Source organism: Acytostelium subglobosum, assembly GCF_000787575.1.
Source record: "Acytostelium subglobosum LB1 DNA, scaffold: scaffold22, whole genome shotgun sequence".
Classification (NCBI taxonomy): Eukaryota; Evosea; class Eumycetozoa; order Acytosteliales; family Acytosteliaceae; genus Acytostelium; species Acytostelium subglobosum.
This window is the reverse complement of record NW_012236511.1, coordinates 223,427-246,732: the sequence shown is the minus strand read 5'-3', so window position 1 is coordinate 246,732 and position 23,306 is coordinate 223,427. Positions and strand designations below refer to the sequence as shown.

Below are 23,306 nucleotides of genomic sequence, written 5' to 3'. Positions count from 1 at the left end.
GTCGTTGTCATTCATTCTCATTCAATCAATCATTCAAGACTGACTTGTCCAAGCTAGTCTACACGACATACATCCACAGACGATAGACATACGGTCGTTATTAAGTTAATAGTATTACTCACGAGGTTGTGTGCACTGACAGAACAGAACAGAACAGAACAGACAACTCGTAGAGAATGATGTTGATGACTACAGTGGCGGCGGCCCCTACCAACACCAGCACCATGGCCGACTCCTCAAACAACATCAATGATAACAACAAAGGAGGTTCATCCGATGATGCCAAAGTACAAACACCAGTGGTATCTACATCTGCAGCTTGCTCTCTGTTTGATGGCAACTTCTCTGGCACTTGGAAGGCCTTTGGAGATATATTAAATACATTGGCCAATGAGCGAGAGTCAAGTATAAGGCGAGCGAACACTATAACAAAGTGTAAGTGTCACTCTCTCCCTCCATCTAGTCCTCGACAACGTCAACGACATTGACTAACAACACTCATTCTCATTCATTAGCCAACAATATAATGGCCAACAACGATAACAACAACAAAGACAAGAGCATAGATGTAGTAATAGAAGACTCTGCTGCTACTGCTGCTGTGGTCGATAGCGAAGCGAACAATAACAACAACAACAATAACAACAGTGATACCAAGTCCGAAGTCAGTGATGAAGATACTACAATCCCCGTGTTGAGCGAAAGCTGTAAGTACTCACCTCCACCTCGCCTCGCCTTGCCTCGCGAGTGCACATACGGCGTTCAACCTCTAACCACATGTTGCCCATCCATTCGCTACAGACATGGATGTGTTTGGTATACTTCCTTCCAAGGACCCTCTGGTGTTGGTCGTCTGCAACAGATGCTCAAAGACCATCAAGCAGTCACGATTCGCTGCTCACTTTGGTAAGTTGGTCCAAGATGTTGATCGATCCAACGATCGACCTATTGGAGATGCACACATGAGCAGTGCCCTAACCATTCCATCCACTCACTCAATCAATCAGAGAGTTGTATAAACGATCCTGATGAGCCAAGGCTCAAGCGAAGCTCACTATCTCAGGAGTGTAAGTAGCTCAGTCCAATCAATCAATCAATCTTACTGACTGACTGACCCTGTACCACATCAACCAACATGATCAGTGAGACGAAGGAATGGAATCAATAACAATGTAATGGATAAGAAGAACGTTGCCAATGTAAATAATCAGAGTTCATCGTCGGCATCAACGGCCGCAGCTCCAACAGTACCACTGTCGCGTGGTCGTCCCAAGAAGAAGGTTGACGCACCGCCCGTACAACCACCACTCGAATCCATCACAGCCAAGAAGGTTGCCGTCGCTCTATCATCAAGGAAACGCACCAATGACAGTAAGTTTGATTGATTGATTGATCGGAAGGAGGAAAGGAGATACTGACTCGCACACGCACGGTACGTTATAGCACTCAATAATAAGGTACAGAATAGTACTGTTGCTGAGGATGGGATGGATATTGATGGAAAGGCAGAGTCGGAGAAGAGCTCATCGTCGGCTGGAAGCTCGACCACTGCATTGCTGGAACAGGACAAGTCGCTGAGCGACTCAAACGACGAGGACATGGTGGTGAGCGTCGAGCTGGACCAGAACGTCATCTCGGCCACAGCCATCCCAATCACGCTGATACCAATCGCCACACGCTCCTACATTCGTTGCAACAAGCTACGTCGCGTGATCGTCAGTCTCGACCCTGGCTACAAGCTGACGAGTGCGGCGGCGCCCATATTCACCAACGAGGACGACTACTCGGCAAGCAGTGATGAAGAGCCGGACCACTCCGCTCGGCCCATCATTGGCCCATCAAACACTGCTGCATCGGCAACGATCAATGGCAGCTACCACGTCTACCAGCGCCAACAGCAGTTGCAACAGCAGCAACAGCAACAACAGAACATGGCCCAGTCTGCTAACATGCCCACGCCAATCACAAACAACATGACGGTCACTTCCAACCAGCCAATGGGCAACATGGCCAATGGCGGCGCCATGACGGCGATCAACCACGCAATTCCATTTGGAGGACCAAACAATGGCGCCGTTGGACAGATGAACCCAATGATGAACCCTGTTGGTCAGCAACAGTTGTCCTCGTCGACGGGTGGCACCAACAACATGATGGCCAACGTCCCGCCAACGTTTGTGGGAGGCGCAATGACCATGGCACCACTGCTACAACACGGTGGTGCTGGCCAGCAGCAGCAGCAGGCCAATGTACAGACCACTGCCCAGATGCCTGGACAACAACAGCAGGGCATGATGCCATCGCCACAGCAGGCTCATGGCGCCGTCACATCACCATTGATGGCATCGCAGTCGTCGGTGCCAACAATGCCCGCTGCGCCAGCAACAAACAACGCAGCCACAACGACTGCATCAAACGCCAAGTCGCCGCCAAAGAAGAAGAAGACATCCAGCCGATCAAAGAAGACTGTGGACAAGTCGGCCAACTCGACGCCCAACCAAACACATGCCTCGACACCTCTGACGACCGAGGGGTCGACGCCCCTCAACGAAGGCATGTCCTCACCAGCCTCTTCTCTATCGGCCTCGTCCGACTTTGTCTCTGCCGAGTCCAGCAGCACCAGCAGCAAAAAGAAGCGATCGTCCTCAAAGAAGGAGAAGGCATCTTCGTCAAAGGACTCCAAGTCATCGAAGAAGTCCTCGTCCAAGGATTCAAAGGATTCAAAGGACTCCAAAGACTCCAAAGACAGCAAGGACTCTAAGGACTCAAAAGACTCCAAGAAGAAATCTTCTTCGTCATCATCATCAGCAGCGGCCACAGCGACTGCAGCAGCAGCGACAACAGCAAGCTCGTCATCGACAGCGACGGCTCCAGCCACACCGACACAACACCCAACACCAACAACTCCGGCAATGGTCCAACAGCCAACGGCCACTCACCCTTCAATGGTCCCACTGCAACCCCAACAACAAGCACAACCAATGCCAATGCAACCACAACAGATGCACCAACAACATCAACAGTTGACAATGGGCCAGCATAACATGCTGCCTCAGCAACCTTTGCAACAACAACAACAACCTCCACTACCTCAACAACAACAACACCAAATTCAACAACAACACCTACCTCTACAACAACAACAGACTATGCAACAGCCAATGCAGCAGCAGCAGTATACGCTGCAGCAACAGCAACAACTGGCGCAACAACAACAATTCCAACAACAACAACAAACGTCTCAACAAGCTGTTGGCTTCCAACAGCCTGCCTCCTACCCGATCCAATACCAACCGGTGGTGCAACAACAGCAGCAACAAACACCCAATGTACAGATTCATCAACTCCAACAGCCCACCCAGCAGTATATCCCACAGCAACAAGGGCAGTTCCAACAGCAGCCACAGTACCAGCAGAACATCCCGCAACAAATGTATTCACAAGTGCAAGTGCCAATCAATCCACAGCAGTTCCAGCAGCAGCAACCCGTACAGCAGGCACAGCACAAGCAGCCTGCTGTTGTGCAGCAGCAATACCAGCATGTACAGACGCAACAACAGCCCTTGCAACAGCAGCAGATAGGAGTGCAGCAACAGCAGGCGCAGCAATTCAAACAGCCAATGCCACAGTATATCTATGCTCAACAACAACCGCAACAAGTTGTTGTCGCCGGTGTTGGCCAGCAGCAGGCGCAGCCACAGCAGATCAACTACGGAATGTCAATGCCAGGCCAGCCCATCCAGACCTACCAAAATACACCTGTACAATACCAACAACAAACAACCGCACAACAACAACAACAGTTTGCCCAGCAACAGCAGGTGCAAGGACAGGCCATGCGAGCGCCAAACACTGGCATGGTTCAAGTACCATCGCCTCAGCAGCAGCAGCAAATGCAGCATCAGTTCCAGCAGCGATCAATTGGCTCGCCCGCGGGCATGGTCACGCAGCAGCCACTGCCACAACAAGCGCAACCACCAAGACCGATTGGATCACCGGCGGGCATGGTCACTCAACAGCCACATGCTCAGCAACAGCTGCCACAACAGGCAGCTGTCTATGCCAACGCCATGGCAATGAAGCAGCAACAGCCACAACAGTTGCAGCCACAACAAGTGCAACAACAGGCTGCAGGCATGCCAATTGCTCAGAACATGTACAACACATACAACATGATCCCAGGCAACATGGTCACAATGATGTCGCCCAACGCCAATCAATCCGGTCTGCCTCCAACAACCCATCAGTAATAGTAATCATTAATGATTGTGTGTTTGTTCCATGTCTCCATAATAAATAAGCTCGTATACGTAACCAATCAATCAATCACCTGGTCATTCATTCAATCATTCAATGTTATAGGTACAAAGACTGTAAGTTAGGTTTATTATACATATATATGGATGATGATCATTATATGGTTGGAACGAGGCTGGCTGGCCGGCAGGCTGGTTGAAAGATTGATGGATGGTCCTTACACTCCAATTACAAAGGTAAGTTGGTGATTGATTGGTTGTTTGTTGTTGTTCTAGTTATACGGACTATATATAATGGTTTGATTGATCGTTATCGTTCATGGATGATGGGTGAGTGGAAGCGTTGGCACTGCCGCCAACTTGTTCTCTGTAGGTTTGGTAGATGTATTTGTACAATGAATGATGATGGATGGATGGCAGAGGATGAGAGGAGGTTGGAAAAAAAATGTTGATGATCAGTCGGTCGATTATGATGATGATGACGGCTTGCATGCATGACTATCCAGAATGGTTGAGGCGACAAGGTGTCCCTTAGAATCCAGAGTTCATGAGTGAATTGGTAAGGAAGATCTTCTTGAGAATGCCTTCCATGTTGTCGCGTGAGTCAGCCTTCTTGATGAAGGGATGCTTTAGGAGATCGACGGCGGTGGCACGCTCAGCTGGGTCCAGTTTCAGGCATTTCGACAAGAAATCCTTGAATGTGTTGGACCAGAGCTCTGGCTCGTCAAAGCCTGTCGATCCCTCTGTGGCGACTGTGAACATGGCCTTGACAGCCGACTCCATCATTGGCGGCCTCTGATTGGCCATCTCCAACAATGATACTGCAAAACTCCATATGTCCACTGCTGTATTATGAGGCTTGCCCAATATCATCTCTGGCGCCATCCAAAATGGTGAGCCAACCATGTGGCACGGGCTGGAAGTCGACACATCCTCGCACAGTCCAAAGTCAACTGTTAGAGTGAACGGGTATTAGTGAATGTTTCAATGATTGATTGATCGATTGAGTGATTGAGTATACTTACTTAACTTAATCTTGCCCTCGACAGACATCATAATGTTTGCGCTCTTTAGGTCTCTGTGAACCATGCCATTCTCATGCAGGTACTGCAGTCCCTTGAGGAGCTCACGTGCAATGTAGGCCAGGTTGTTCTCGTTGAATCGCCATGCGCGAGCAGCCTCCTCGAACGTTCCACCCTCCATAAACTCCATTATCAGCCAGAGGTTCTGATCCTTGTCCAAATGGCAGGTAATGAGCTTGACAATATTTGGATGATTGCACTTGGCCAGTATTGAAGCCTCGCGGAAGTTTTGTTGGATCTGACGCTTGGTCACATGAGGCATCTTCTTGATTGCCACCATCTTCTTCTCCTTGGTGGAGCGGGCAAAGTAAACGGTACCAAAGCCACCCTTGCCCACCTGGTCCGGGTCCTTGTACAGCTTCTTTAGCTGGCCCGGCTCGACGGGCACCAGCAGCGTCTCGCCGTCATTGAATCGCTCCGAGACAAACTTCTTGCGGGGCTCGCGAGGTGGCTCGCCCTCCATACGAATGTTCTTGCCAGTGCGGAAGTAGAGCACGTGCAGCAGCACCTGCATGTTCTTGACCATCTTCTCCTCGGACAGACCCGACAGCTTGACCAGCTTCAGGCAGTCGTCGGGCAGGTCCTCCAGACCCTTGATATATATGATCTCGCGAGCATCTGGCACACGCTCCTCCTCCTTCTTGGAGTCGGGCGTCGTCGACTTGGGCATGGCGGCCGGCTTGACCGGCTCCTTTTCCTTGTCCTTCTTGCCGCTCAGGTTGAAGTTGAGCAGTGAGGGCTTGTGCTTGGGTGCGGGCTTGCTGTTGTCGCGTGCGCCCGATGCGGGTGCTGTGGCGGCGGGTGCCGTAGCCGGCGTTGGTGACGCTGTGCTGTTGGCGTGCTTCTCGCCGCCGCTTCCACTGTGACTGTTCTCCACTTCGCAAGTTGCAATGAATCCACCATTGTCGGGCGGTGTCGTCTTGCCCTCGTCATGTTGTTGTATTGGATCGGTCAATGACTTTGTAGAAGAATCATTCGAATGTTGTTGCTCTGGGTTATTATTATTGACTGCTCCATCACCAGCAATATTATGTTCATCCTGTTGTAATTCATCATGTTGTTGATGCTGTTGATGTGGTGATGAGAACAAGTTCTTTGCTTTCTTTAACAGACTCTTCATTCTTATCTTATCTATCTATATAATTATATGTTATATTATATGTTATGTATTATTACTACTTGAAGGTAAGTAAGTATATGTATATGATGATGATGTTAGAGGTCAGTTCAGGGTGTAATGAATGGTAGGGTAGGGGCAACTTGAGTTGAGTTGAGTTGAGTTGAGAAGTGAATGAATGTGTGTGAATGTGAATGAATGAAGTGAAGTGAGAGAGAGATAGATAGATGTAGAGGTAGAAGTAGAGGTAGAGAAGTGATAAAGGGTTTAAACTCCAAAGAGAGAGGATGGACTTGTATGAATGGTCATCGGCTGGCCAGCCCAAGGGTGGTGTATCAATCAATCAATCATTCAATCATCATTGTGTGTGTGTGAGTGTAATTATAGCCCACCTGCAAGGGGCAGAACCATGATCACTCACACATACACACCGACATATATATTTATAACTATGTACATATATATATTTAAGATGTGTAACATCAACACAGATAGAGATGAAGAGTGAGAATGTGGGTGTTGATGTGATTGTGTGATCGTGTTGTGATTGGACGTGATGAAAACAGAAGGCAACCGACGCACCCCACCACAATCTCAAGCATGTGGGTGATCAATCACCACAAGGTTGATGTGGTCGGGTTATGTGTGTGTGTGTGTGGAGGGAAGGGAAGTAGTGTGATGTGTTGTGTGATGTTATCACTTACCTTTGATGGAATAGGTTGGGCCTTCTACTACTTCTGCGCGCAAACGTTGGTTGGACTGTTGACTTGGCAGAGGACAACAAACGACACTTTGTTTTTTTTTTCTTCTTCTTTGACGACTTGTTGTTGCTGGTTTACCAGATTGATTGATTGATTGAGTGTTGATGGAGATTGGAAGAGCCTGTGAATATTATTATTATTGGTGAAGTCGATTGATTGGCGTACTGGTCCGTGTAGTATGAGTGGAAATGGAATTATGTGGAACGGAATTACAATGACGACAACGAATACTTTTGATCAAATCAATCAAAGTACACTATCCTTTTATGTCTAGAATTCTGAACTCTATTGTTGTGAATAATAACTGTTGTTGAATATTGATAATAATAATTATTAATGAATATGGTATAAACCTGCACCAATGCCAAGGGACACAATTAACTATGATCAGTGGCTGGCAATGGGCTTTAGCAAAGCTGGATGTGTAAGGTCGGTTGGTGAAATATGATGTAGGTGACGTCCTGTGTAATATTGGACAATCTCAAAGGTTGAAGGTCGACACAATGTCCAAAAGCTATCTGACTGACTGACTGACTTGTTTACAAAGTGGCCAATGCTACTGCTATGATATATAATGGGAGGTTTATGTTTGATTGATGTTGATTGACTGTCTGATCAAGTGTGTGTGTGTGTAACTGTGTCAGTGTGTGTATGTGTGTGTTTAGTCAAAGTAAGTAAGTAAGGATAGGATTGGTATTGTACTGATGAGTCTGATGTTGGGGAACAGGAACAGTCGAGTCGAGTCCCGTCAATGTAGCCAATACTCACACTCTAACTCTCACACTAACACCTCGTTCAATCTTGTAATAGGTGATAAAGAGAGAATGCCTGAGGGCGGATGGATGCACATCCTATCCTAATCTAAACCGAAGCCAAGAGGCTAAAAACAACCGCATTCATCATTCAGCTCCCAGGGGCGTGGTTGTTGAATCGAATGGAATTGCTGTTTGATATGAGTTAGAGAGAGACTTGGACTGAGACGATGGATGGTAGGAATGGTAGGTATGTACCGTCATGATTGTAATGGGATAGATTGTTGTGGCAAGATGGGTGGACCAACCCCCACTTACCCAAAAGTTGTATTCCATGGACTCGACCAAACAGGCCCACCCAAGGTGATGGGGAGCCTCTGGCTCATATGACCACAAGTTTTTGATCAAAAATGGGGGTTGGACACATTATCGACTAAAATTAGATACATAGCCTTGTTTGTCACAAGACTCTGACCGATGGACTGAGGTCTTCTCTATCGCTTTCTACTTACTTTGGTAGAGTGAGAGTGTGGCGTCTATTTTATGTAAAGTAATTAAAGAACTCTATGTGATGTGATGGCAGTTAAGGAAGAAGTAGTTGTAGAGCCACCCCCCAGTAAACAGGTGTCGAGACATGACGACTTCACTTACAATTTATACTTTGAATCGGGGAACAATAAGGATTCCAAGAGGTTTGATGGATGGACTGATCAAGATCTTGGGCGGTACCATGGGTGTAGTCCACTTTTCAAACCCATTGATGATGCAACAGTGCGATTCAATGGTCTCCTATGGTCTTACCTTGGGAGATGTCTATCATCCACGATCCTTATCAGATCTATATGTAAGCCAATCTCAATCTGGCTCTTGTTCTTCTTCTTCTTTGTCTCTTGGTTCATTCTCTTTAATGAGATCATTCTATTTCTATCTTCTGGAAAACATAAAAGGATATCCATCATCTTCTCCAAGGACAGGATTGAACTTTAGGTCATTACATTGGCGGGTCCATCACAGGTCTTGATTGATTGATTGATTGTCATTGCTTGTTTGATTGATTGTCAACTTATATGACGTTATTATCTAGGAATAGATAATGAAATGATCACTTACCAATCATTTACTTGATAATGATCATTAAAGGCAATTGATATGGGTAGGTTGACGACATGCTCGTAAATAGTGATTGGAGGAGGGCTGCCCCATCAAGTGTGTGAGTGAGGGAGGCTGGTCATCAACAGAACAAAAAAAAAAACCAAAGTATTGGTCAAAGATGGAAGCATTGTTGTTGCTCTCGTGGTGAGTCTCATCAATCACTCACACACTAGTGAATGACCTCTCACTCAAACAAACGCTTAAATCAATCAAACAATCAATTATTTATACATCCATTCATTCATTCATTCATACAACTTCCCTCAACAACGTTCATTCAATAACAGACACAGATCCAGCCAGAGAAGCGATCACACTAGTATAGACGAATATCGCAGAGTTAACCTTAAACTAAGAGATAGACAGACAGGTTGTCAATGCTACTAGGATGATACGGTCGGCGATGTGTATTGACATGCCGGCAGTACGCTTGGCAGTGGCGTTTGTGACAATGACAATTGCACTTGCGCCACAGTCCACACTGGCCACATACACAGCGCCGCACTCGTTTGTTTTATCCGAGGGCGTCGAGACCCTCGGTCAGTTCGGCTTCCTCGCCAACGGTCACTTTGACCTCAGCTACTCTATCATTGATGTAAGAGTCTACAGTTTGGCCACATCCATTCATACTCACTCGATCAATCATCAATCAATCAATCAATCTATACTTTAGGGTAACTATGTAGCCAATACATCTAAATTGCTGATATGTACGAATCAGGAGTACAACAATATAGCATCGAATACTTATTGCAAGGAATGGACTCGCTCGATGAAGTGTGCCATCAATTATACATTGGAGAGCTCCAGTGGCTATATATCTAATACGATCGCACGTCGATCATTCTATACGTTTCTCATTGCTCAGTGCACAGGACAGGCGTTGACATATCGAGTATGTGGTTTGTTATTACTACCGCCACTCCCTTCATGTGTGTCTTTATTCTAACTCAACAACTAGGTCTCATACGCCTTCTATCAAGCCGATGGCAACCAGCTTAGTTACGAGAGTATACCTCTGCCAGTGACCTATGTAGTATTCACCAGCTTCTGGGTCGTTCTATGTCTGGCTTGGGGAATCAACTGGATATTGTTTAGAAAGGTATGTTGTGTGGATGTGTGAGTGTTGGAGTGGCGCGAACAACGGAAACAGCATTGGCGGCAACATAAACTAATATCCCGGCACAATATAGCAAAGGATCAAGTTACATAGGGTCATCACTACGTACCCGATAACAAAGTTGGCGGTGGTCTCATTCTTTTGTGGCTATTGGTATTACCTGCGGTCACACGGTGCCGTTGGACTGGCAACGACCATCTTCTACTGGATATTCTATGCTGTGAACAAGACGATATCATGTGTGCTCCTACTTGTCATATCCACTGGCTGGGGCATATGCGCCTGCAAGTTTGAGCATCTCAAGCGATCATTGTATATAGTTGTCGGACTGCTGGCAGTAACGATCTGTTTGGGCGCACTCTTTGGTGGATTTTTCAACGTATGTTCATTGATTGGATACATGGGCATGGACTTGGGCATGGACATGGGCATAGACAAGGACATGGACTAACTCACATCAATCATCTTTAGTATCTCCAATTCATCGTATATATACCAATCCTGGGCATTATATTTATAAAGACCGACAACAATATACTTTCGATCAAAACCAGCATCCAGGAACTGGAACAATCAACATCTTCGTCAAGCTTACTAGTGATGGCCGCTGGTGATGGAAGTACATCACCGGTATCATCACCGGCATCACCTCAGTCCCCTCCATCACAACCTGAACAGCAACAACAGCAACAGAGGACAGGACATGAAACAAACAACTTTGAGAGGTTGAGTGTAAATGGAGATAGTGATGATAATGATAATGATAATGACAAAGATAATGAAGATAATCAAATAGAAAGGGACAGGGCCAAGCAACAAGAACAACAACAACCACAGGAGCAGCATACTAGCGACTCATCATCACGAATATCCAATCTGAGGGATGAAGACAAGGCCTTGCGACTCTCACAATACAACCAAAAGATAGCGATGTTCTTGTAAGTTTGGTGACAAAGGCGATGGATGTAGAATGATGACTAACATGGAGCTTCACTCATCATTTCAATAGTGCTTTCAAATGGATTATGCTTACATATTTATCATTGTTTATTATTGTAAGTCGTCATGGACAAGCATGTCCTGGTTGACATGGCAATGGCGGATGTACATAGCTAACACTCATACATTGTAGATCGACTTCCTCAAAGCAGCCTATCCAATAATCTGGGTCTGGGACTTCCTTGGACTGACAATCGACGTATTCCTATTCGTTTGTATTGGGTATGTGGTTGAAGCCAATCAATTAACAATTGTCCCGCCTCTAACAAGCCAACAATCATCAATCAATCAATCAAATTAGTTTTACATTTAGGCTTAGGGCAGCCAGACTATATTATGAATTCAAGGATGAAGAATGAGACATCAACAACGACGACGACTATGACGACGACGACAACACGATAACGACAACGGCTAACGACTGTTAAATTATTATTACTTAAGAGTAATAATAAACATTACATTTGTAAATAGGTGGAAGGTCTCTCACTTGGGACACAATTTAATGTTCTGACAGAGATCGAATGGTGGAAGCTTCTCTCTCAAGCCCTCGATGATCGCCTTGGAATACTTGGGCAGGATGGCCTCACACAATTTAGCCGCTCTACCATCCAATGATTTGCATTTCTCTTGGAATGACTCCAGCGCATCTGGAATTGTAACCTCTTGCACCACATGGTTCCTAAGATGGTACGCGGCAGCGATACACAATGGACAATTATCGCCAAAGTCTTTCAGATTGTCAAAGCCACCTCTGCAACGACCCAAAGCTCCACAAATCTTTTCCTTGGTCACCTCCTCCTTTATAATTGTATTCAATATACCTCCAATTAGATCTTGGATCAAGGCATGACACTTTAATGGACATTGATAATATATTAATAATATGTTCCATTCCAAATATTGTCCAATTGTACTTACCAAGTCTTCATGCTCAGAGCTGATATGTTTACATTTCTCCTCCCATCCATCACTAATATCAGTGATATTGAAAGGTTTGGTTATCTTGGAAGTTTGTTTTAACAATTGATCAACAACAACCTTACATTCTGGAAAAGGACAATACAATTAATTATTATTATAAATAAATTGGATTTAATATTTACTTACCAGTACATTTAATTAAACTACAATTTGCCAAACAGACCAATAATATTAGTTGAAGCAATATATATTTAAACATTTTCAATATATATTATTATGAATAGTTATTATTATTATAGATTAATTAATTGATCCAAGGGTCATTGTAGAATGAATTATTAATCCCTGGATTAGTATGAACCAATGAGAGATCATATGAAATTGATTAATTAGTGATCAATGAGGGGGTGATGCTCGTTGATGTGTTGGGTGGAAGAGTTGGCAAATACGATCAAACCTGAGGATACAAAGTGGCGATCATCTATCAAACAATCAATTGAATATCTATATGTGATGATGGATTAAATTTATTGTTATTATAATTACGATTTTATCCAAATGATCGCAATGAGGAATATTGTTGAAATTGATAGAATGAGTGAAGTGAAGATGGAAGTAGGAGGGGCATCATGTTTACCAAGTCTTTCTGAAACGAACAGAGACTGATTGACATACTCCAATGTATGAACAAACCTGGTCTGCGTTAGGCTCGTTTTGGATAAACTTAACAATGATCTCACCATAGTCTTGAATCGTCTGTTGGCAAGCAGAGATGATTGATGGATCTTGAAGGAGCTTGCAGTAGGTCTCGGCTTGTTGAATTGCTTGCTCGATGCTGGTAGCATTTGGAGTAATGCTAATCAGGTAGGCAGCAATCGACTCACAAATTCCACAGTAGTCAGTTTGTTTGATGTTTGGCTTGTACTCAATTGGCTCCTTGTGTGGGACGACCATCACCTGGCTCTTCTTCTCTGAGGGTACAACCATCACTTGCTTTCCAGTTTGGGCCTTACACAGGTGCATCTCTTGGCAAAMCCTTGGATGGAGAGAGCTCGGCAACCAACAATTGGATGATGATTGGAGTGTAGTTGTTGATGAAAGCATTGCAAGTGGACTCCCAGTCGGTCTGCACAAACATTGTGCACATATCACTGAGGTATCCCTCAATCTCTTGTTGAGTAGCATTCTTCTGGAGATAGTATTCAGCATGTGAGACCAAAGATACACAGACTGGACACTCAATGGACTGGTCAAGTGGATGTGGATCTACCTTGGAGGAACCGCACATTCCAAACTTTGCACATATCTCCTGAGGAGTCTCCTTGTTCAAGATAGACTCAATTATCTCTGTGAGATAATCATCAACTAATACGTGGCACTAAGTTATCATTTCTATTTATTAGTAAGGGAGAATAAACTTATGAATTCTTGTTTGATTAATTGGATACTTACATCTTGACCATAGATGCCTGGAATGTAGTTGCAGACTTTGTCAAGTTCAGCTTCAATGAATTGGACTGTTGCATTGTTCTCGAGGTATCTCTCAACAATTCCTACCAACATCTCGCAAACTATAGATTGAGTAAGGTTTTGATTGTTAGTAATATGTAGGGATGTTGAAGTTCACCATCATATTTAAAGACATACCAACACAATTTTGAGCTGTTGGAGCTTGCTTGTTGACAACTACAGCAGAGCTGAGTTGAACTGTACACAACACCAGCAATAATGCTGATGCCAAAAGAATGTATTTCATTATTAATAGAGATAATTAATTATTTGGAACTTTATAACAATGTATGTTCAACAATTGATTGATTGATTGATTGATTTGATGTTTGAATATTATTATTTATATGTATATGTGTGTGTGTATGTATGAATGATGTATGATGGATGAATGGAAAGGAGTGAGTGAAGGGTGTTGAGTGAGCTTGAGTGAACTGTGATGGGTGAATGAGTGAGATTGTGTGTTGGTTGGTATCCAACAATAATAATAATAATACAGATAGTGTGTGTTAGTGAAGTTGTAATTCAATTGGGTACCAAGGTGGCCTAGATTGGAAGTGTGTGTGTGTTAGTGTGTGAAAGGTCATTTACACTCAGTTCATCATCATCATTGACTTGTTGTGAACAAGAATATTCCAACGATACTTCATTCATAGTCCTTTTACTTCCAAGTCACCCAAACAGATAATATATATACAAATAATTAATATATTTTAATTCATTTCTCAACTATCCACGGATAATGTTGTACTTGGTGGATTGTCTGGACATTTGTAGTTCTTGATATAATTGATGGTGTTCTCCTCTATTAAATAGTTTGGCGCGGTACTTTGGTATCTCTTAAAGTCTTCAACTACTCTCCATATATCCATAAAGAAATCAAAGTTTATCAACTTTGGTACCTTTGAGAATACATCCAACATTGATTGTCCATTACCATTCTGTATCCATTGCTTATTCTCAATAGTGAACATCCTGCCAACATCCAACTTGAACAACTTCTACTCATTGGTAAACAGTTAGTATCATTTCAATCAATCAATGGATTGTACAGTAGCACTTACACCAAATGGTAAAGTTGATGGACTTGAGTTACTCCTTAGGAGTGATCGATAGGCTGCATAGTTGTGGTCCTCACTGAAGATGCTATTCAGTTCTTTGTAGGTGGCCAGTGAGATGGGATCAATCATGGTCCATGTCTTGGCAAGGTACTGAACCATTGGATGTTTGAGTCCATCAAGTATCTCGAAACATCCATTGTAGTTGGCAATGTGTTTCAGCTCGGTGGCAATATCAATGAACTTCTCGATTACATTGATACGAGTGTCCATATCCTTCTTGGTCATGATCTCTCCAGTGACCCAACTGGATATATTGATAAAGTGCCCAGTCAGTTTGAGCAAGTTGGGTATGTCGTACAATATCTTCTCTATCGATGTGGATAGATGGAAGAACTCCTTCTCCTCGACGGCACGATGATTTCCAGACTCCCAAAGTGTGATTTGTCGTGCCACTTCAATCGAGCTGAGGTCCAGCAGTGTCATCTCTGAGCCACGCTTCTTGGGTAGGACTGGGATGGGTGGACTCTCCGTTGGATCATGGACTGGCACTGTCTTGGTTTGTGACGAAGCATTCCCATTGGACATGAACACCGAGCTCACCTCGGGAGAGATGTAGGTGAGTATCTTGTCAAACACTTGTGGGCACTCCCTCTTGATCTTGCGCTGAATGAATCTGGTCATCTTCTCGGACAACTCGGTGTTGTCGATAAAGTCATAGCGATGCTCTCCAAGCCAGCGAGCAACAATAGAGGCTATGCGATGTTGTACCTCCTTTGTAGTGTCCAGTGCTTCGGGATAATACTTCAACTTGGCCTCGATCATCTCGTAGCACAGGATTAGTTGATCCATGAGTTGCATCCTCGTTGCGAATGCTCTGAAGGACAGCAGGAACACCTTGATGAAGGTCTCGTCGGTCTCCTTGGAGAAGCAGAGGTACTGAACGAGCGACTCGAACTTGCCACCTTTGACCCTAGGTGTGCATCCATCCTCCTCCACAATGATCAGACCGTTGGCATTGTTTGGTTGGCTCTTCATGTGGACAATGGCATTGTTTGCCGAGAAGGTCACCAACTCGTTGTCCTTGCGATGGTATGGATGGTCCTTGTTATTCATTCTTCTCCTTCTTCTTCGGCACAGGACAAACAACAGTACGGCCACTGCAATAAGAAGGACTCCTCCAACAACAGGTACAATGATCCACCAGATTGGAATGTGTTTGGTATTGCCAGCGTCACTATCATGTATGTAGTAGAACTTGGCCGAGGAGGAGAGTGCGTCTGATGCATAGCCATTGATTGTCACTTGTACCGGCATTGAAGGATCACTAACCTGTGGCTTGGCACTAGGCATCATGCAAACAATCATTGTACCATTGTTTCCAAGATTGAATGATCGACTACAATGATAGAAGTTGGCAATGGTAATATCGGTGGCCGCGCTACTTGTATTTCCAATGTCCAGGTACCTTCCACTGATTGTTATCCATCCACCATTAGACGAGCAAGGTGTGACAGAGTCCACGATGGGTTCTGGAATTGAATCAATCATTAGTAAATGATGGTCGTCGTACCCAGGGTAATGCAACTTACTTATAGTGTATGTATATTGATTGGAAGTACTGTTTTGGATTTGTAGACTAATACTTTGAGGACCTGGCCGAGTAAAGAGTTGGGGGATGGCGACTACTACTTGTTTGTGTTTGATGAATGAGCTTATGATGGCACCTTTGACACCATTGATAACTACATAGACAGACTTCTGGACTGCGCCAAAACTACTTCCATTGATCACAAGTGAAGTTGGTGTTTTCATCTGGACAGATGTAATGTTTGGACCTAATTGATTATTTGATGGAATTAGGTTATCTCTTTCTTGGATCATTCGATCAAACAAAGTATGTACTTACTTTTAAATTGTAGAATTTGATCATATTGTGAACCTCTGATGGTAAGTAGGATATTGGTCGATCTTGCGGTGATCTTCTCAGCATCCAATGTGGATAGTTTGAACATGCTCATGGTGCCATCAGGTTTGGATCCACTCTCCTCCAATGTCAATGGGATATCACTCAACTCCATGGTGTTGGCTGTTGGCTCATTGCTTTGTTGAAGGTACTCTCCATTGACAGTGATCACGCCACCTTCAGTTGGAACATTGCTGACTGATACCACAAGGCTTGGATTCCATTCATATGTTATACAATTGGAGGATGAGTCGCATAGATCAATCTCACCCTTGAACACTGATGTCTGATTGAATCCAAGTGTCATCTCCTCATCGGTTTGTTTCAATATTTCCAAATCATTCTGTAACTCTGTTCCATCATCCAAGTATTGCTTGACATATACCTGGGTCAACAATGTGAGTTCTGTTCCACTCAACACCACCTTTCCATGGCTCTGATAATCCAATGTCAATACTTCCTCTACATTGTGATTAGGTGGTATGTTAGTTTGATGCATTGGATGAATGATTGGATGAATGATCATACGGCCATGGATTTGATCCAGAGTCATGGACAAGATTATGAACATAAACAACATGGTCCAATGGAGGCTTATGGATAAATTGGTCATTTTAAAGTTGATCCTTCATTAAATGGAATACCAAAGAATAAGAATTCAAATGAATAAGTAAGTAATCTATTATTATGATTGATTATTATTATACAGATAAAGGTTGGGGCGGGGAAAGAGATAAGATAATGGTACAGATGGGTATTAAATATGTGTAATAGTATTAGATGATGTGTGACATATAATGACACATTAATTAACACCCGTTCAATTATCTGCAGCTGTTAATTAATGTTACATACTTATATCCATGATGTATGAGTGAAAGGGTCTCTCTCTTCTCTTTCACCTCCATCTCACTCTCTGACGAATAGGACAATACAATCTCCTGCTGCGGGTAACACTCTTAATTGATTGATTGATTGATTGATTAGAAAGAGGTAGTGGATGAGTGGAGATATAGGTGCCAAGACACATCAATCAATCAATCACACACTCACACATCACTAATGACACTTCGCACTTCACTCATCACACTTCACACATCACACATCACTTCAATGATTGATCAATCAATCAATAAACTTGGGTGAGTGTGAGTGTGATGTGACATCATGCTATTGTATCGATGATCGATCGGCCCTTTACATCAATGATATATGTTGTTGTTATTTGAATGATAATACATATTATATTTATATTATTTTATAAGTATAATTAATGTATCTTTACAAACAAATACAACTTGAAGTTGTAATAGAAGAGTGAGAGAAGGAAGAGAGAGAAGGCAAGGTCGACAAGATGAAACTTGATCAACTTTTCAAAATCTTAGGAATGCTCTGGGAATGAAGGACTAATGATGGACCTGCCTGTCACTTGAAGTGTCAAGGTTTGGGGTACCAAACCACGACGACCCATTACATCTTTGTCTTTGCCCTAGGAGGAGGCGAAGATGACCAGTCCTGAATCTGATGGTTGACTAGTACAAAGCCCATCTTTCGACMYCTTGACTTATATCCTTAACCTAGGAGGTTGCCGCATGTCCTGCCAAACAGGTCCATAAATATACAAAAGACCCCTAGTCTTGGGGCGAAAGTGATCGTTTCGCTCAAGGTGGCACGTCGCAAATTAAGATCTTTTGATCACTGATATTTGTTAGGAGAATGCAACCAGCCCATTAACAACATGTTGATAAGATAATGTCGAACGTTCCGACAAGGAATAGATACCTCTAGACCATATCATTCACTTACTTTTCACATAATACAAGAGATAGATAATATAAAGAGGTAGAGATAGAGAATGACAAAGTCAACAATATTAATATTATTATTGACATTGTTATCAAGTATACTATACTATGATGGATTACAACATGTTGTCGTGGAGGCAAGATGGAACATCGATCAATCAGCCAAGTTATTAAATAAGAAGGCCAGTGTACTTGGAATGAACTTTGACTATGCTCTGATAGACCTGTCACTGGATCGTGATCTATACACCTATACATCGATACCATGCGCAAACTTTACCTTTGAGGTACTCAATCAGCCAAAAGACTGTTCATGTGACTATGCAAGTCAGACCAAGTGTGGCAGTACAGTGTCGGGCGACCCGTCCTGTCCGCAATGCACCAGCGCAGTCGCAATGTGTAATTCGAACCGCAAGTGGTACACATTGGATCCTCTGGTTAACAATACAGTGGAGGTATCAACCGACGATATGGGCGTAACTACCACAATAGCCTACCGATCATTGGAGATAAGATATCAATATGTGTTTAATTCATCGATCCCAGCAGAGTCTCTGATGGTATGTACTATATATACATGGAAACACATACTTACATGCATACTAACTTAACTAAATCAAAGTTGACAGCAGAGATGATTGATAGGACCAATGCAACATCAGGAATAGCGTTTCAAACTGGAATACTATCACAGACAATGAAGAATTTACCAAATAGAGTTGTACATTGTCCAGACTCTGTAAGGCAGGGTAACATGACAAGTGTTACATTGATATTCTCTTTGATATCAATTGAATACGTTGGAAAGATTAGGATTAGGTTGGATGCATCTTCAGTGCCCAATGTGGCACCTTCGCCATCACAATGCAACAATATTACCAACACACATACATGCATTACTGATGGACAGACATTCAATGTGGGCACACCAACACTATATACATTCCTAGTTGATCGACCCATGAACCTATCATTTATGTGTGCACCGGTAGTATTGGATCTTGTGGAGATGGATGTGTATGTGTCTGATCTAGTACCCAATCCAGATATGACCAATCACAAATGGATGTTTGCTAATGGACATAGTAAGTTAGTTCAAAGGAGGCTGACCATTCAAGTGCCATCAAACATACTAATCAATCATTCAATCAAACAGAGTTGGCTGGAGTTTTTGGAGTGATGCCATTGACACCTTGGCCCAATGGAACTGCAAAGGTGCTGTATGTGAGCATCAACACTATTAGGCCTAAGCCATGCACTTTCACATCACATGTGAAGCCTTGGTTGATTCCAGTGCACACACGCGATCGTGTCGATTCGATCACCAGAGTATATAATGGAGCACAGCTCATCAATCCCGATGGCTCATTGATGTTCAATCAGAGAGCACCTGCAACAAATCTACCATACCTCTACTTTGGATTCCCATGGTCCACTCCTTTCATCAACTCGTACCCAGTTGAGACGGCCAACCCATTTGCACCAGTGCCAGTGTCAATCAAGAGTGATCAATACCTTAGTCAACTCTACCTATCCGAGTATGTTGACAAGATCAGTGTGCCCTCGAGTCCATTCAAGCCCAAGTCATTCCAGGCTAACTACCAACTCTCCAAACAAGTTGATGACTATCGTATACTGTTCAACAACTATGACTCCATTTCCAAAGCCAAACTCAAGTTCACAGGATTACTTTTTGACATTGATGGAAATGTAAGTCATATTCACTGGAACTATTCCAATCATTCAGTCAATCACTAATTCAATCACTCAACAATAGTCTCTGGATAATGTTTTGGACTTTTTTCAACAATCATCTGATCAATGTAATTACATAAAGTATGAGGATATTATGACGCTTATCAAGGTTTATCAAGCCAACATGTCAGCGACAAGTAATGATTATCAGATGGTCAGTCTAAGATACAACATGGACGTCTTGTCATTCATGGACGCTTGGCAATCCTGTGTGAATCAGTCGCAAAACTACATGATGGTGAAGTCGGAGAACATCACGGTGACGACCAACTCGTGTCCAGACATCTACATCAGATCTGGAGAGTACAACTCTGATCCATGTTGTAATAAGTACGCCAAGTTTGCACAGTGTTGTCAACCGAGACAAGTGACCATCTCTGTGGACAGTCTGGTTGGCTTCCACACCGACCAGCTCAACCAGCAATGCACCAGTCCAACATGCACTCAATCAGTTCTGCAAGACTTCCACACATCATCGTCTCGTATTGCCAAAGGTGAATGCTCACTCTCACTTCTTCAATACAATCGTGGACAATATGAGCTGGTCCAGCTTCTGCAGCGATGCAAGGACCTCGCGTATACAATGTCATGGTGTGACAACGACACTCAATGCGAGCAGGCTGGTAGCACATGCAACATTCTCACACGCAAATGTATGATCCCGTTGGTCGTTCAAGACCGAACATACATCACATGTGTGCTCAATGGCTCATCCATCTCGACATTGTTCAATCTCCAAAGACAACTCATCTCTAGCTTGAACACAAGTTCAAGTTCAGACTCGAGCATCCAGCATATAACCGACATGGTCTTCAAGACGTACAGGGTGAACGACTGTACATCCCCTGTTACCAACACCTTTCGCTCATATTACGTCTACATGATACCCGGCCAGAGTGGAGTGTGTTTGGACCGATACTGTCCAATGCAACATAGGACATTCATGGACTATGGCAACCAAGTGGGATCCCAACGCTACCTCATGCCACCTGAAATATGCATCTACAATGGATACTGCCCTCACAACCCATACCCGTGCACGTCGGCCTACCAAGGCTGTGCAGACTGTACCAACAAACATGACTTTTGTGGCGTGTGCGCCGAGCAGACGCCATGTCGAGTGCTCAGTTACCCTCAGGCAACTTGTAATAACCTCACATCGGTGTGTGTACAACCCAATGGAGCCGTGCAGGTTGTTAACACCACATCACAGTGTGCCGACCTCGGACAATGTACCGGTGATTGTGGAGTGCAGTGTTTGGGCCCGACAACGTGCATCACCAATCTAACACAGATCCTATGTGGTAGCAACAACGCAAGCCTCACGTTCGCGTACAGGGTAGAGACCAATACATGCATGATCACCAACACCGACAAGGCCACATGCCAACAGATGGGCTATTCTTGGGTGGACTGCGTCACACTGACACCCGGCGAGTGTGCCCGTACGAGGAACAAGATGATCTGTAGAGTGGCACCCAAACCATGCTATACTAGAGAGGAGTGTGAGTCGTCGGGTGGCACATGCTCGGATACGTCCTACTTCCAGGATACCTATCATCAAACTCGAGCAGTTGGTCTGTGCGTACACGGGCACACGTCCATCGTTCAGCCACTCAACCAACCAGCATGTCCAATTAACGAAGATGACAGCCCAATGGGATGCTCTGATCAGTTCTCGATATCAACGAGAGAGGAGTGTCAAGCCAAGGGCGTTGGGTTCACTTGGTGGGAGGCATCGTTCAATCAATCATCGTGTGAGTCACACATGGGTTGCCTGATGACAGACTTCTCCAACACAACCACAGGCCAATCGCGATACAATGACATGACTCAAGATCAATGCACTCAATGTCAGTCCAGTGCCGACATGTACAAGTGGTCACAAAAGTTCAAGTGGACACCTGGCCGATGGTTGCCTGGTCTGATGGCCAAACCAAAGTGGTACTCTGGCAACGAGCTCAACTTTGTCAACACATCAAGGTTCGGTGACTCATTCAATCTTGATGGATTCGCCACAGCCATGTCCAACATGATGAAGTATGATCTCATTCGCTCGACATGTCAATTCCAAGGAGTACAGGACAGTGTTGATGCTGTGTCATGCAGTTGCTCTGGATCGGGTGTCAGTCAATGCTTCCAATCAACATCCGTACCAACTCAATCACTTCAAGCGTGCGCCACTGTGCCCAAGCAGTACCCTATCAACAATGGATACATACAGTTTGACGAGACATCAGTTCCAGAGTCGTGCGTTCAGGTCACAGTGTCGGAGCTCACGCGTGAGACTTATGCTTCGCCACCAACTCGCGTGCCACTCAGTGCCGAGTTCTTCAGTTACAAGCCATCAGTCAAGTATGGAATAACAAATGACAATGGAGTGTTCATCGGTGTAATCACAAACAATGGCATCAATGTCCAGGGTCCGGTCGATCACTTTACAATCTGTCAATCAATCTCAATCGCGGCTCAGGGCGATTTCAACATCGATGACTTTGCGCTGGTTTTGGACAACAGTACAAATGCCCCTCTCAGACCCATGGAGGTCAAGCTCAGCCGTGGCCAGCCTTACCTCTGTGCCGAATTCACAAGGCAGTCACAGTCTGGCGCCGCCAACACTAGCATCATATTGTTCCCGATCATCAGAATTGCCGACTGGAAGGACTCCAAGGAGTTCTTCACCAAGTCGCAGACAGTGTTGATGTACATCTTGGCAGTGATCTATGCACTCTGCGCACTCTGGGGATTGTTCCAGATCAGTGTGATTGTGATGAGATTGATCAGAAGGATTGAGGGACCTAAGTTGGCACATGCACTAATCACATCAATCACATGTTATACATTCATCCGAGCGATATACTTCTTCATTCTTCCAACTGGCACGTTGTACTCATCGACTGTATCAGACTATGTGTTGGTGATTCTGCCAACATTCATCTACTTCACTTGCTTCTCATTCATTCTTGGATTGTGGTACATCCTGGTCAGTCCCAACATTGTCCAAGACTACATGAAGCGATTGAGCAGGACGATCATCATACTCAATGGAG

At 44.1% G+C, this 23,306-nt stretch overlaps 7 protein-coding genes across 7 annotated transcripts; 3 read left to right on the top strand and 4 right to left on the bottom strand.

Annotated features, from left to right (window-relative positions):
* Positions 1-185: 185 nt before the first annotated feature.
* Positions 186-4,250, top strand: SAMD00019534_094100 (hypothetical protein; the record flags this gene model as incomplete). Its single annotated transcript, XM_012895335.1, has 6 exons — positions 186-435; positions 516-707; positions 802-906; positions 1,008-1,067; positions 1,144-1,371; positions 1,444-4,250. 6 exons carry the CDS (start codon positions 186-188, stop codon positions 4,248-4,250), a joined length of 3,642 nt encoding a protein of 1,213 aa, XP_012750789.1.
* A 537-nt stretch (positions 4,251-4,787) lies between these two features.
* SAMD00019534_094090 (hypothetical protein) lies at positions 4,788-6,458 on the bottom strand (the record flags this gene model as incomplete). The annotated part of the gene is made up of 2 exons (XM_012895334.1): positions 4,788-5,209; positions 5,282-6,458. 2 exons carry the CDS (start codon positions 6,456-6,458, stop codon positions 4,788-4,790), a joined length of 1,599 nt encoding a protein of 532 aa, XP_012750788.1.
* Positions 6,459-7,270: 812 nt separating this feature from the next.
* On the bottom strand, positions 7,271-7,435 carry SAMD00019534_094080 (hypothetical protein; the record flags this gene model as incomplete). The annotated part of the gene is made up of 1 exon (XM_012895333.1): positions 7,271-7,435. A coding segment is annotated over one exon (165 nt), but the record flags the coding sequence as incomplete, so codon positions are not given.
* A 2,073-nt stretch (positions 7,436-9,508) lies between these two features.
* On the top strand, positions 9,509-11,598 carry SAMD00019534_094070 (hypothetical protein; the record flags this gene model as incomplete). The annotated part of the gene is made up of 8 exons (XM_012895332.1): positions 9,509-9,715; positions 9,794-10,015; positions 10,082-10,222; positions 10,314-10,619; positions 10,712-11,178; positions 11,250-11,295; positions 11,373-11,461; positions 11,541-11,598. The coding sequence occupies 8 exons, from the start codon at positions 9,509-9,511 to the stop codon at positions 11,596-11,598; spliced, it is 1,536 nt and encodes a 511-aa protein (XP_012750786.1).
* A 1,577-nt stretch (positions 11,599-13,175) lies between these two features.
* On the bottom strand, positions 13,176-13,919 carry SAMD00019534_094060 (hypothetical protein; the record flags this gene model as incomplete). Its single annotated transcript, XM_012895331.1, has 3 exons — positions 13,176-13,541; positions 13,616-13,734; positions 13,811-13,919. Coding segments are annotated over 3 exons (594 nt in total), but the record flags the coding sequence as incomplete, so codon positions are not given.
* A 478-nt stretch (positions 13,920-14,397) lies between these two features.
* Positions 14,398-17,249, bottom strand: SAMD00019534_094050 (hypothetical protein; the record flags this gene model as incomplete). The annotated part of the gene is made up of 5 exons (XM_012895330.1): positions 14,398-14,673; positions 14,737-16,262; positions 16,323-16,568; positions 16,640-17,158; positions 17,225-17,249. 5 exons carry the CDS (start codon positions 17,247-17,249, stop codon positions 14,398-14,400), a joined length of 2,592 nt encoding a protein of 863 aa, XP_012750784.1.
* A 1,449-nt stretch (positions 17,250-18,698) lies between these two features.
* Positions 18,699-23,239, top strand: SAMD00019534_094030 (hypothetical protein; the record flags this gene model as incomplete). Its single annotated transcript, XM_012895329.1, has 4 exons — positions 18,699-19,061; positions 19,124-19,586; positions 19,658-20,211; positions 20,339-23,239. Coding segments are annotated over 4 exons (4,281 nt in total), but the record flags the coding sequence as incomplete, so codon positions are not given.
* Between the last annotated feature and the right edge of the window lie 67 nt (positions 23,240-23,306).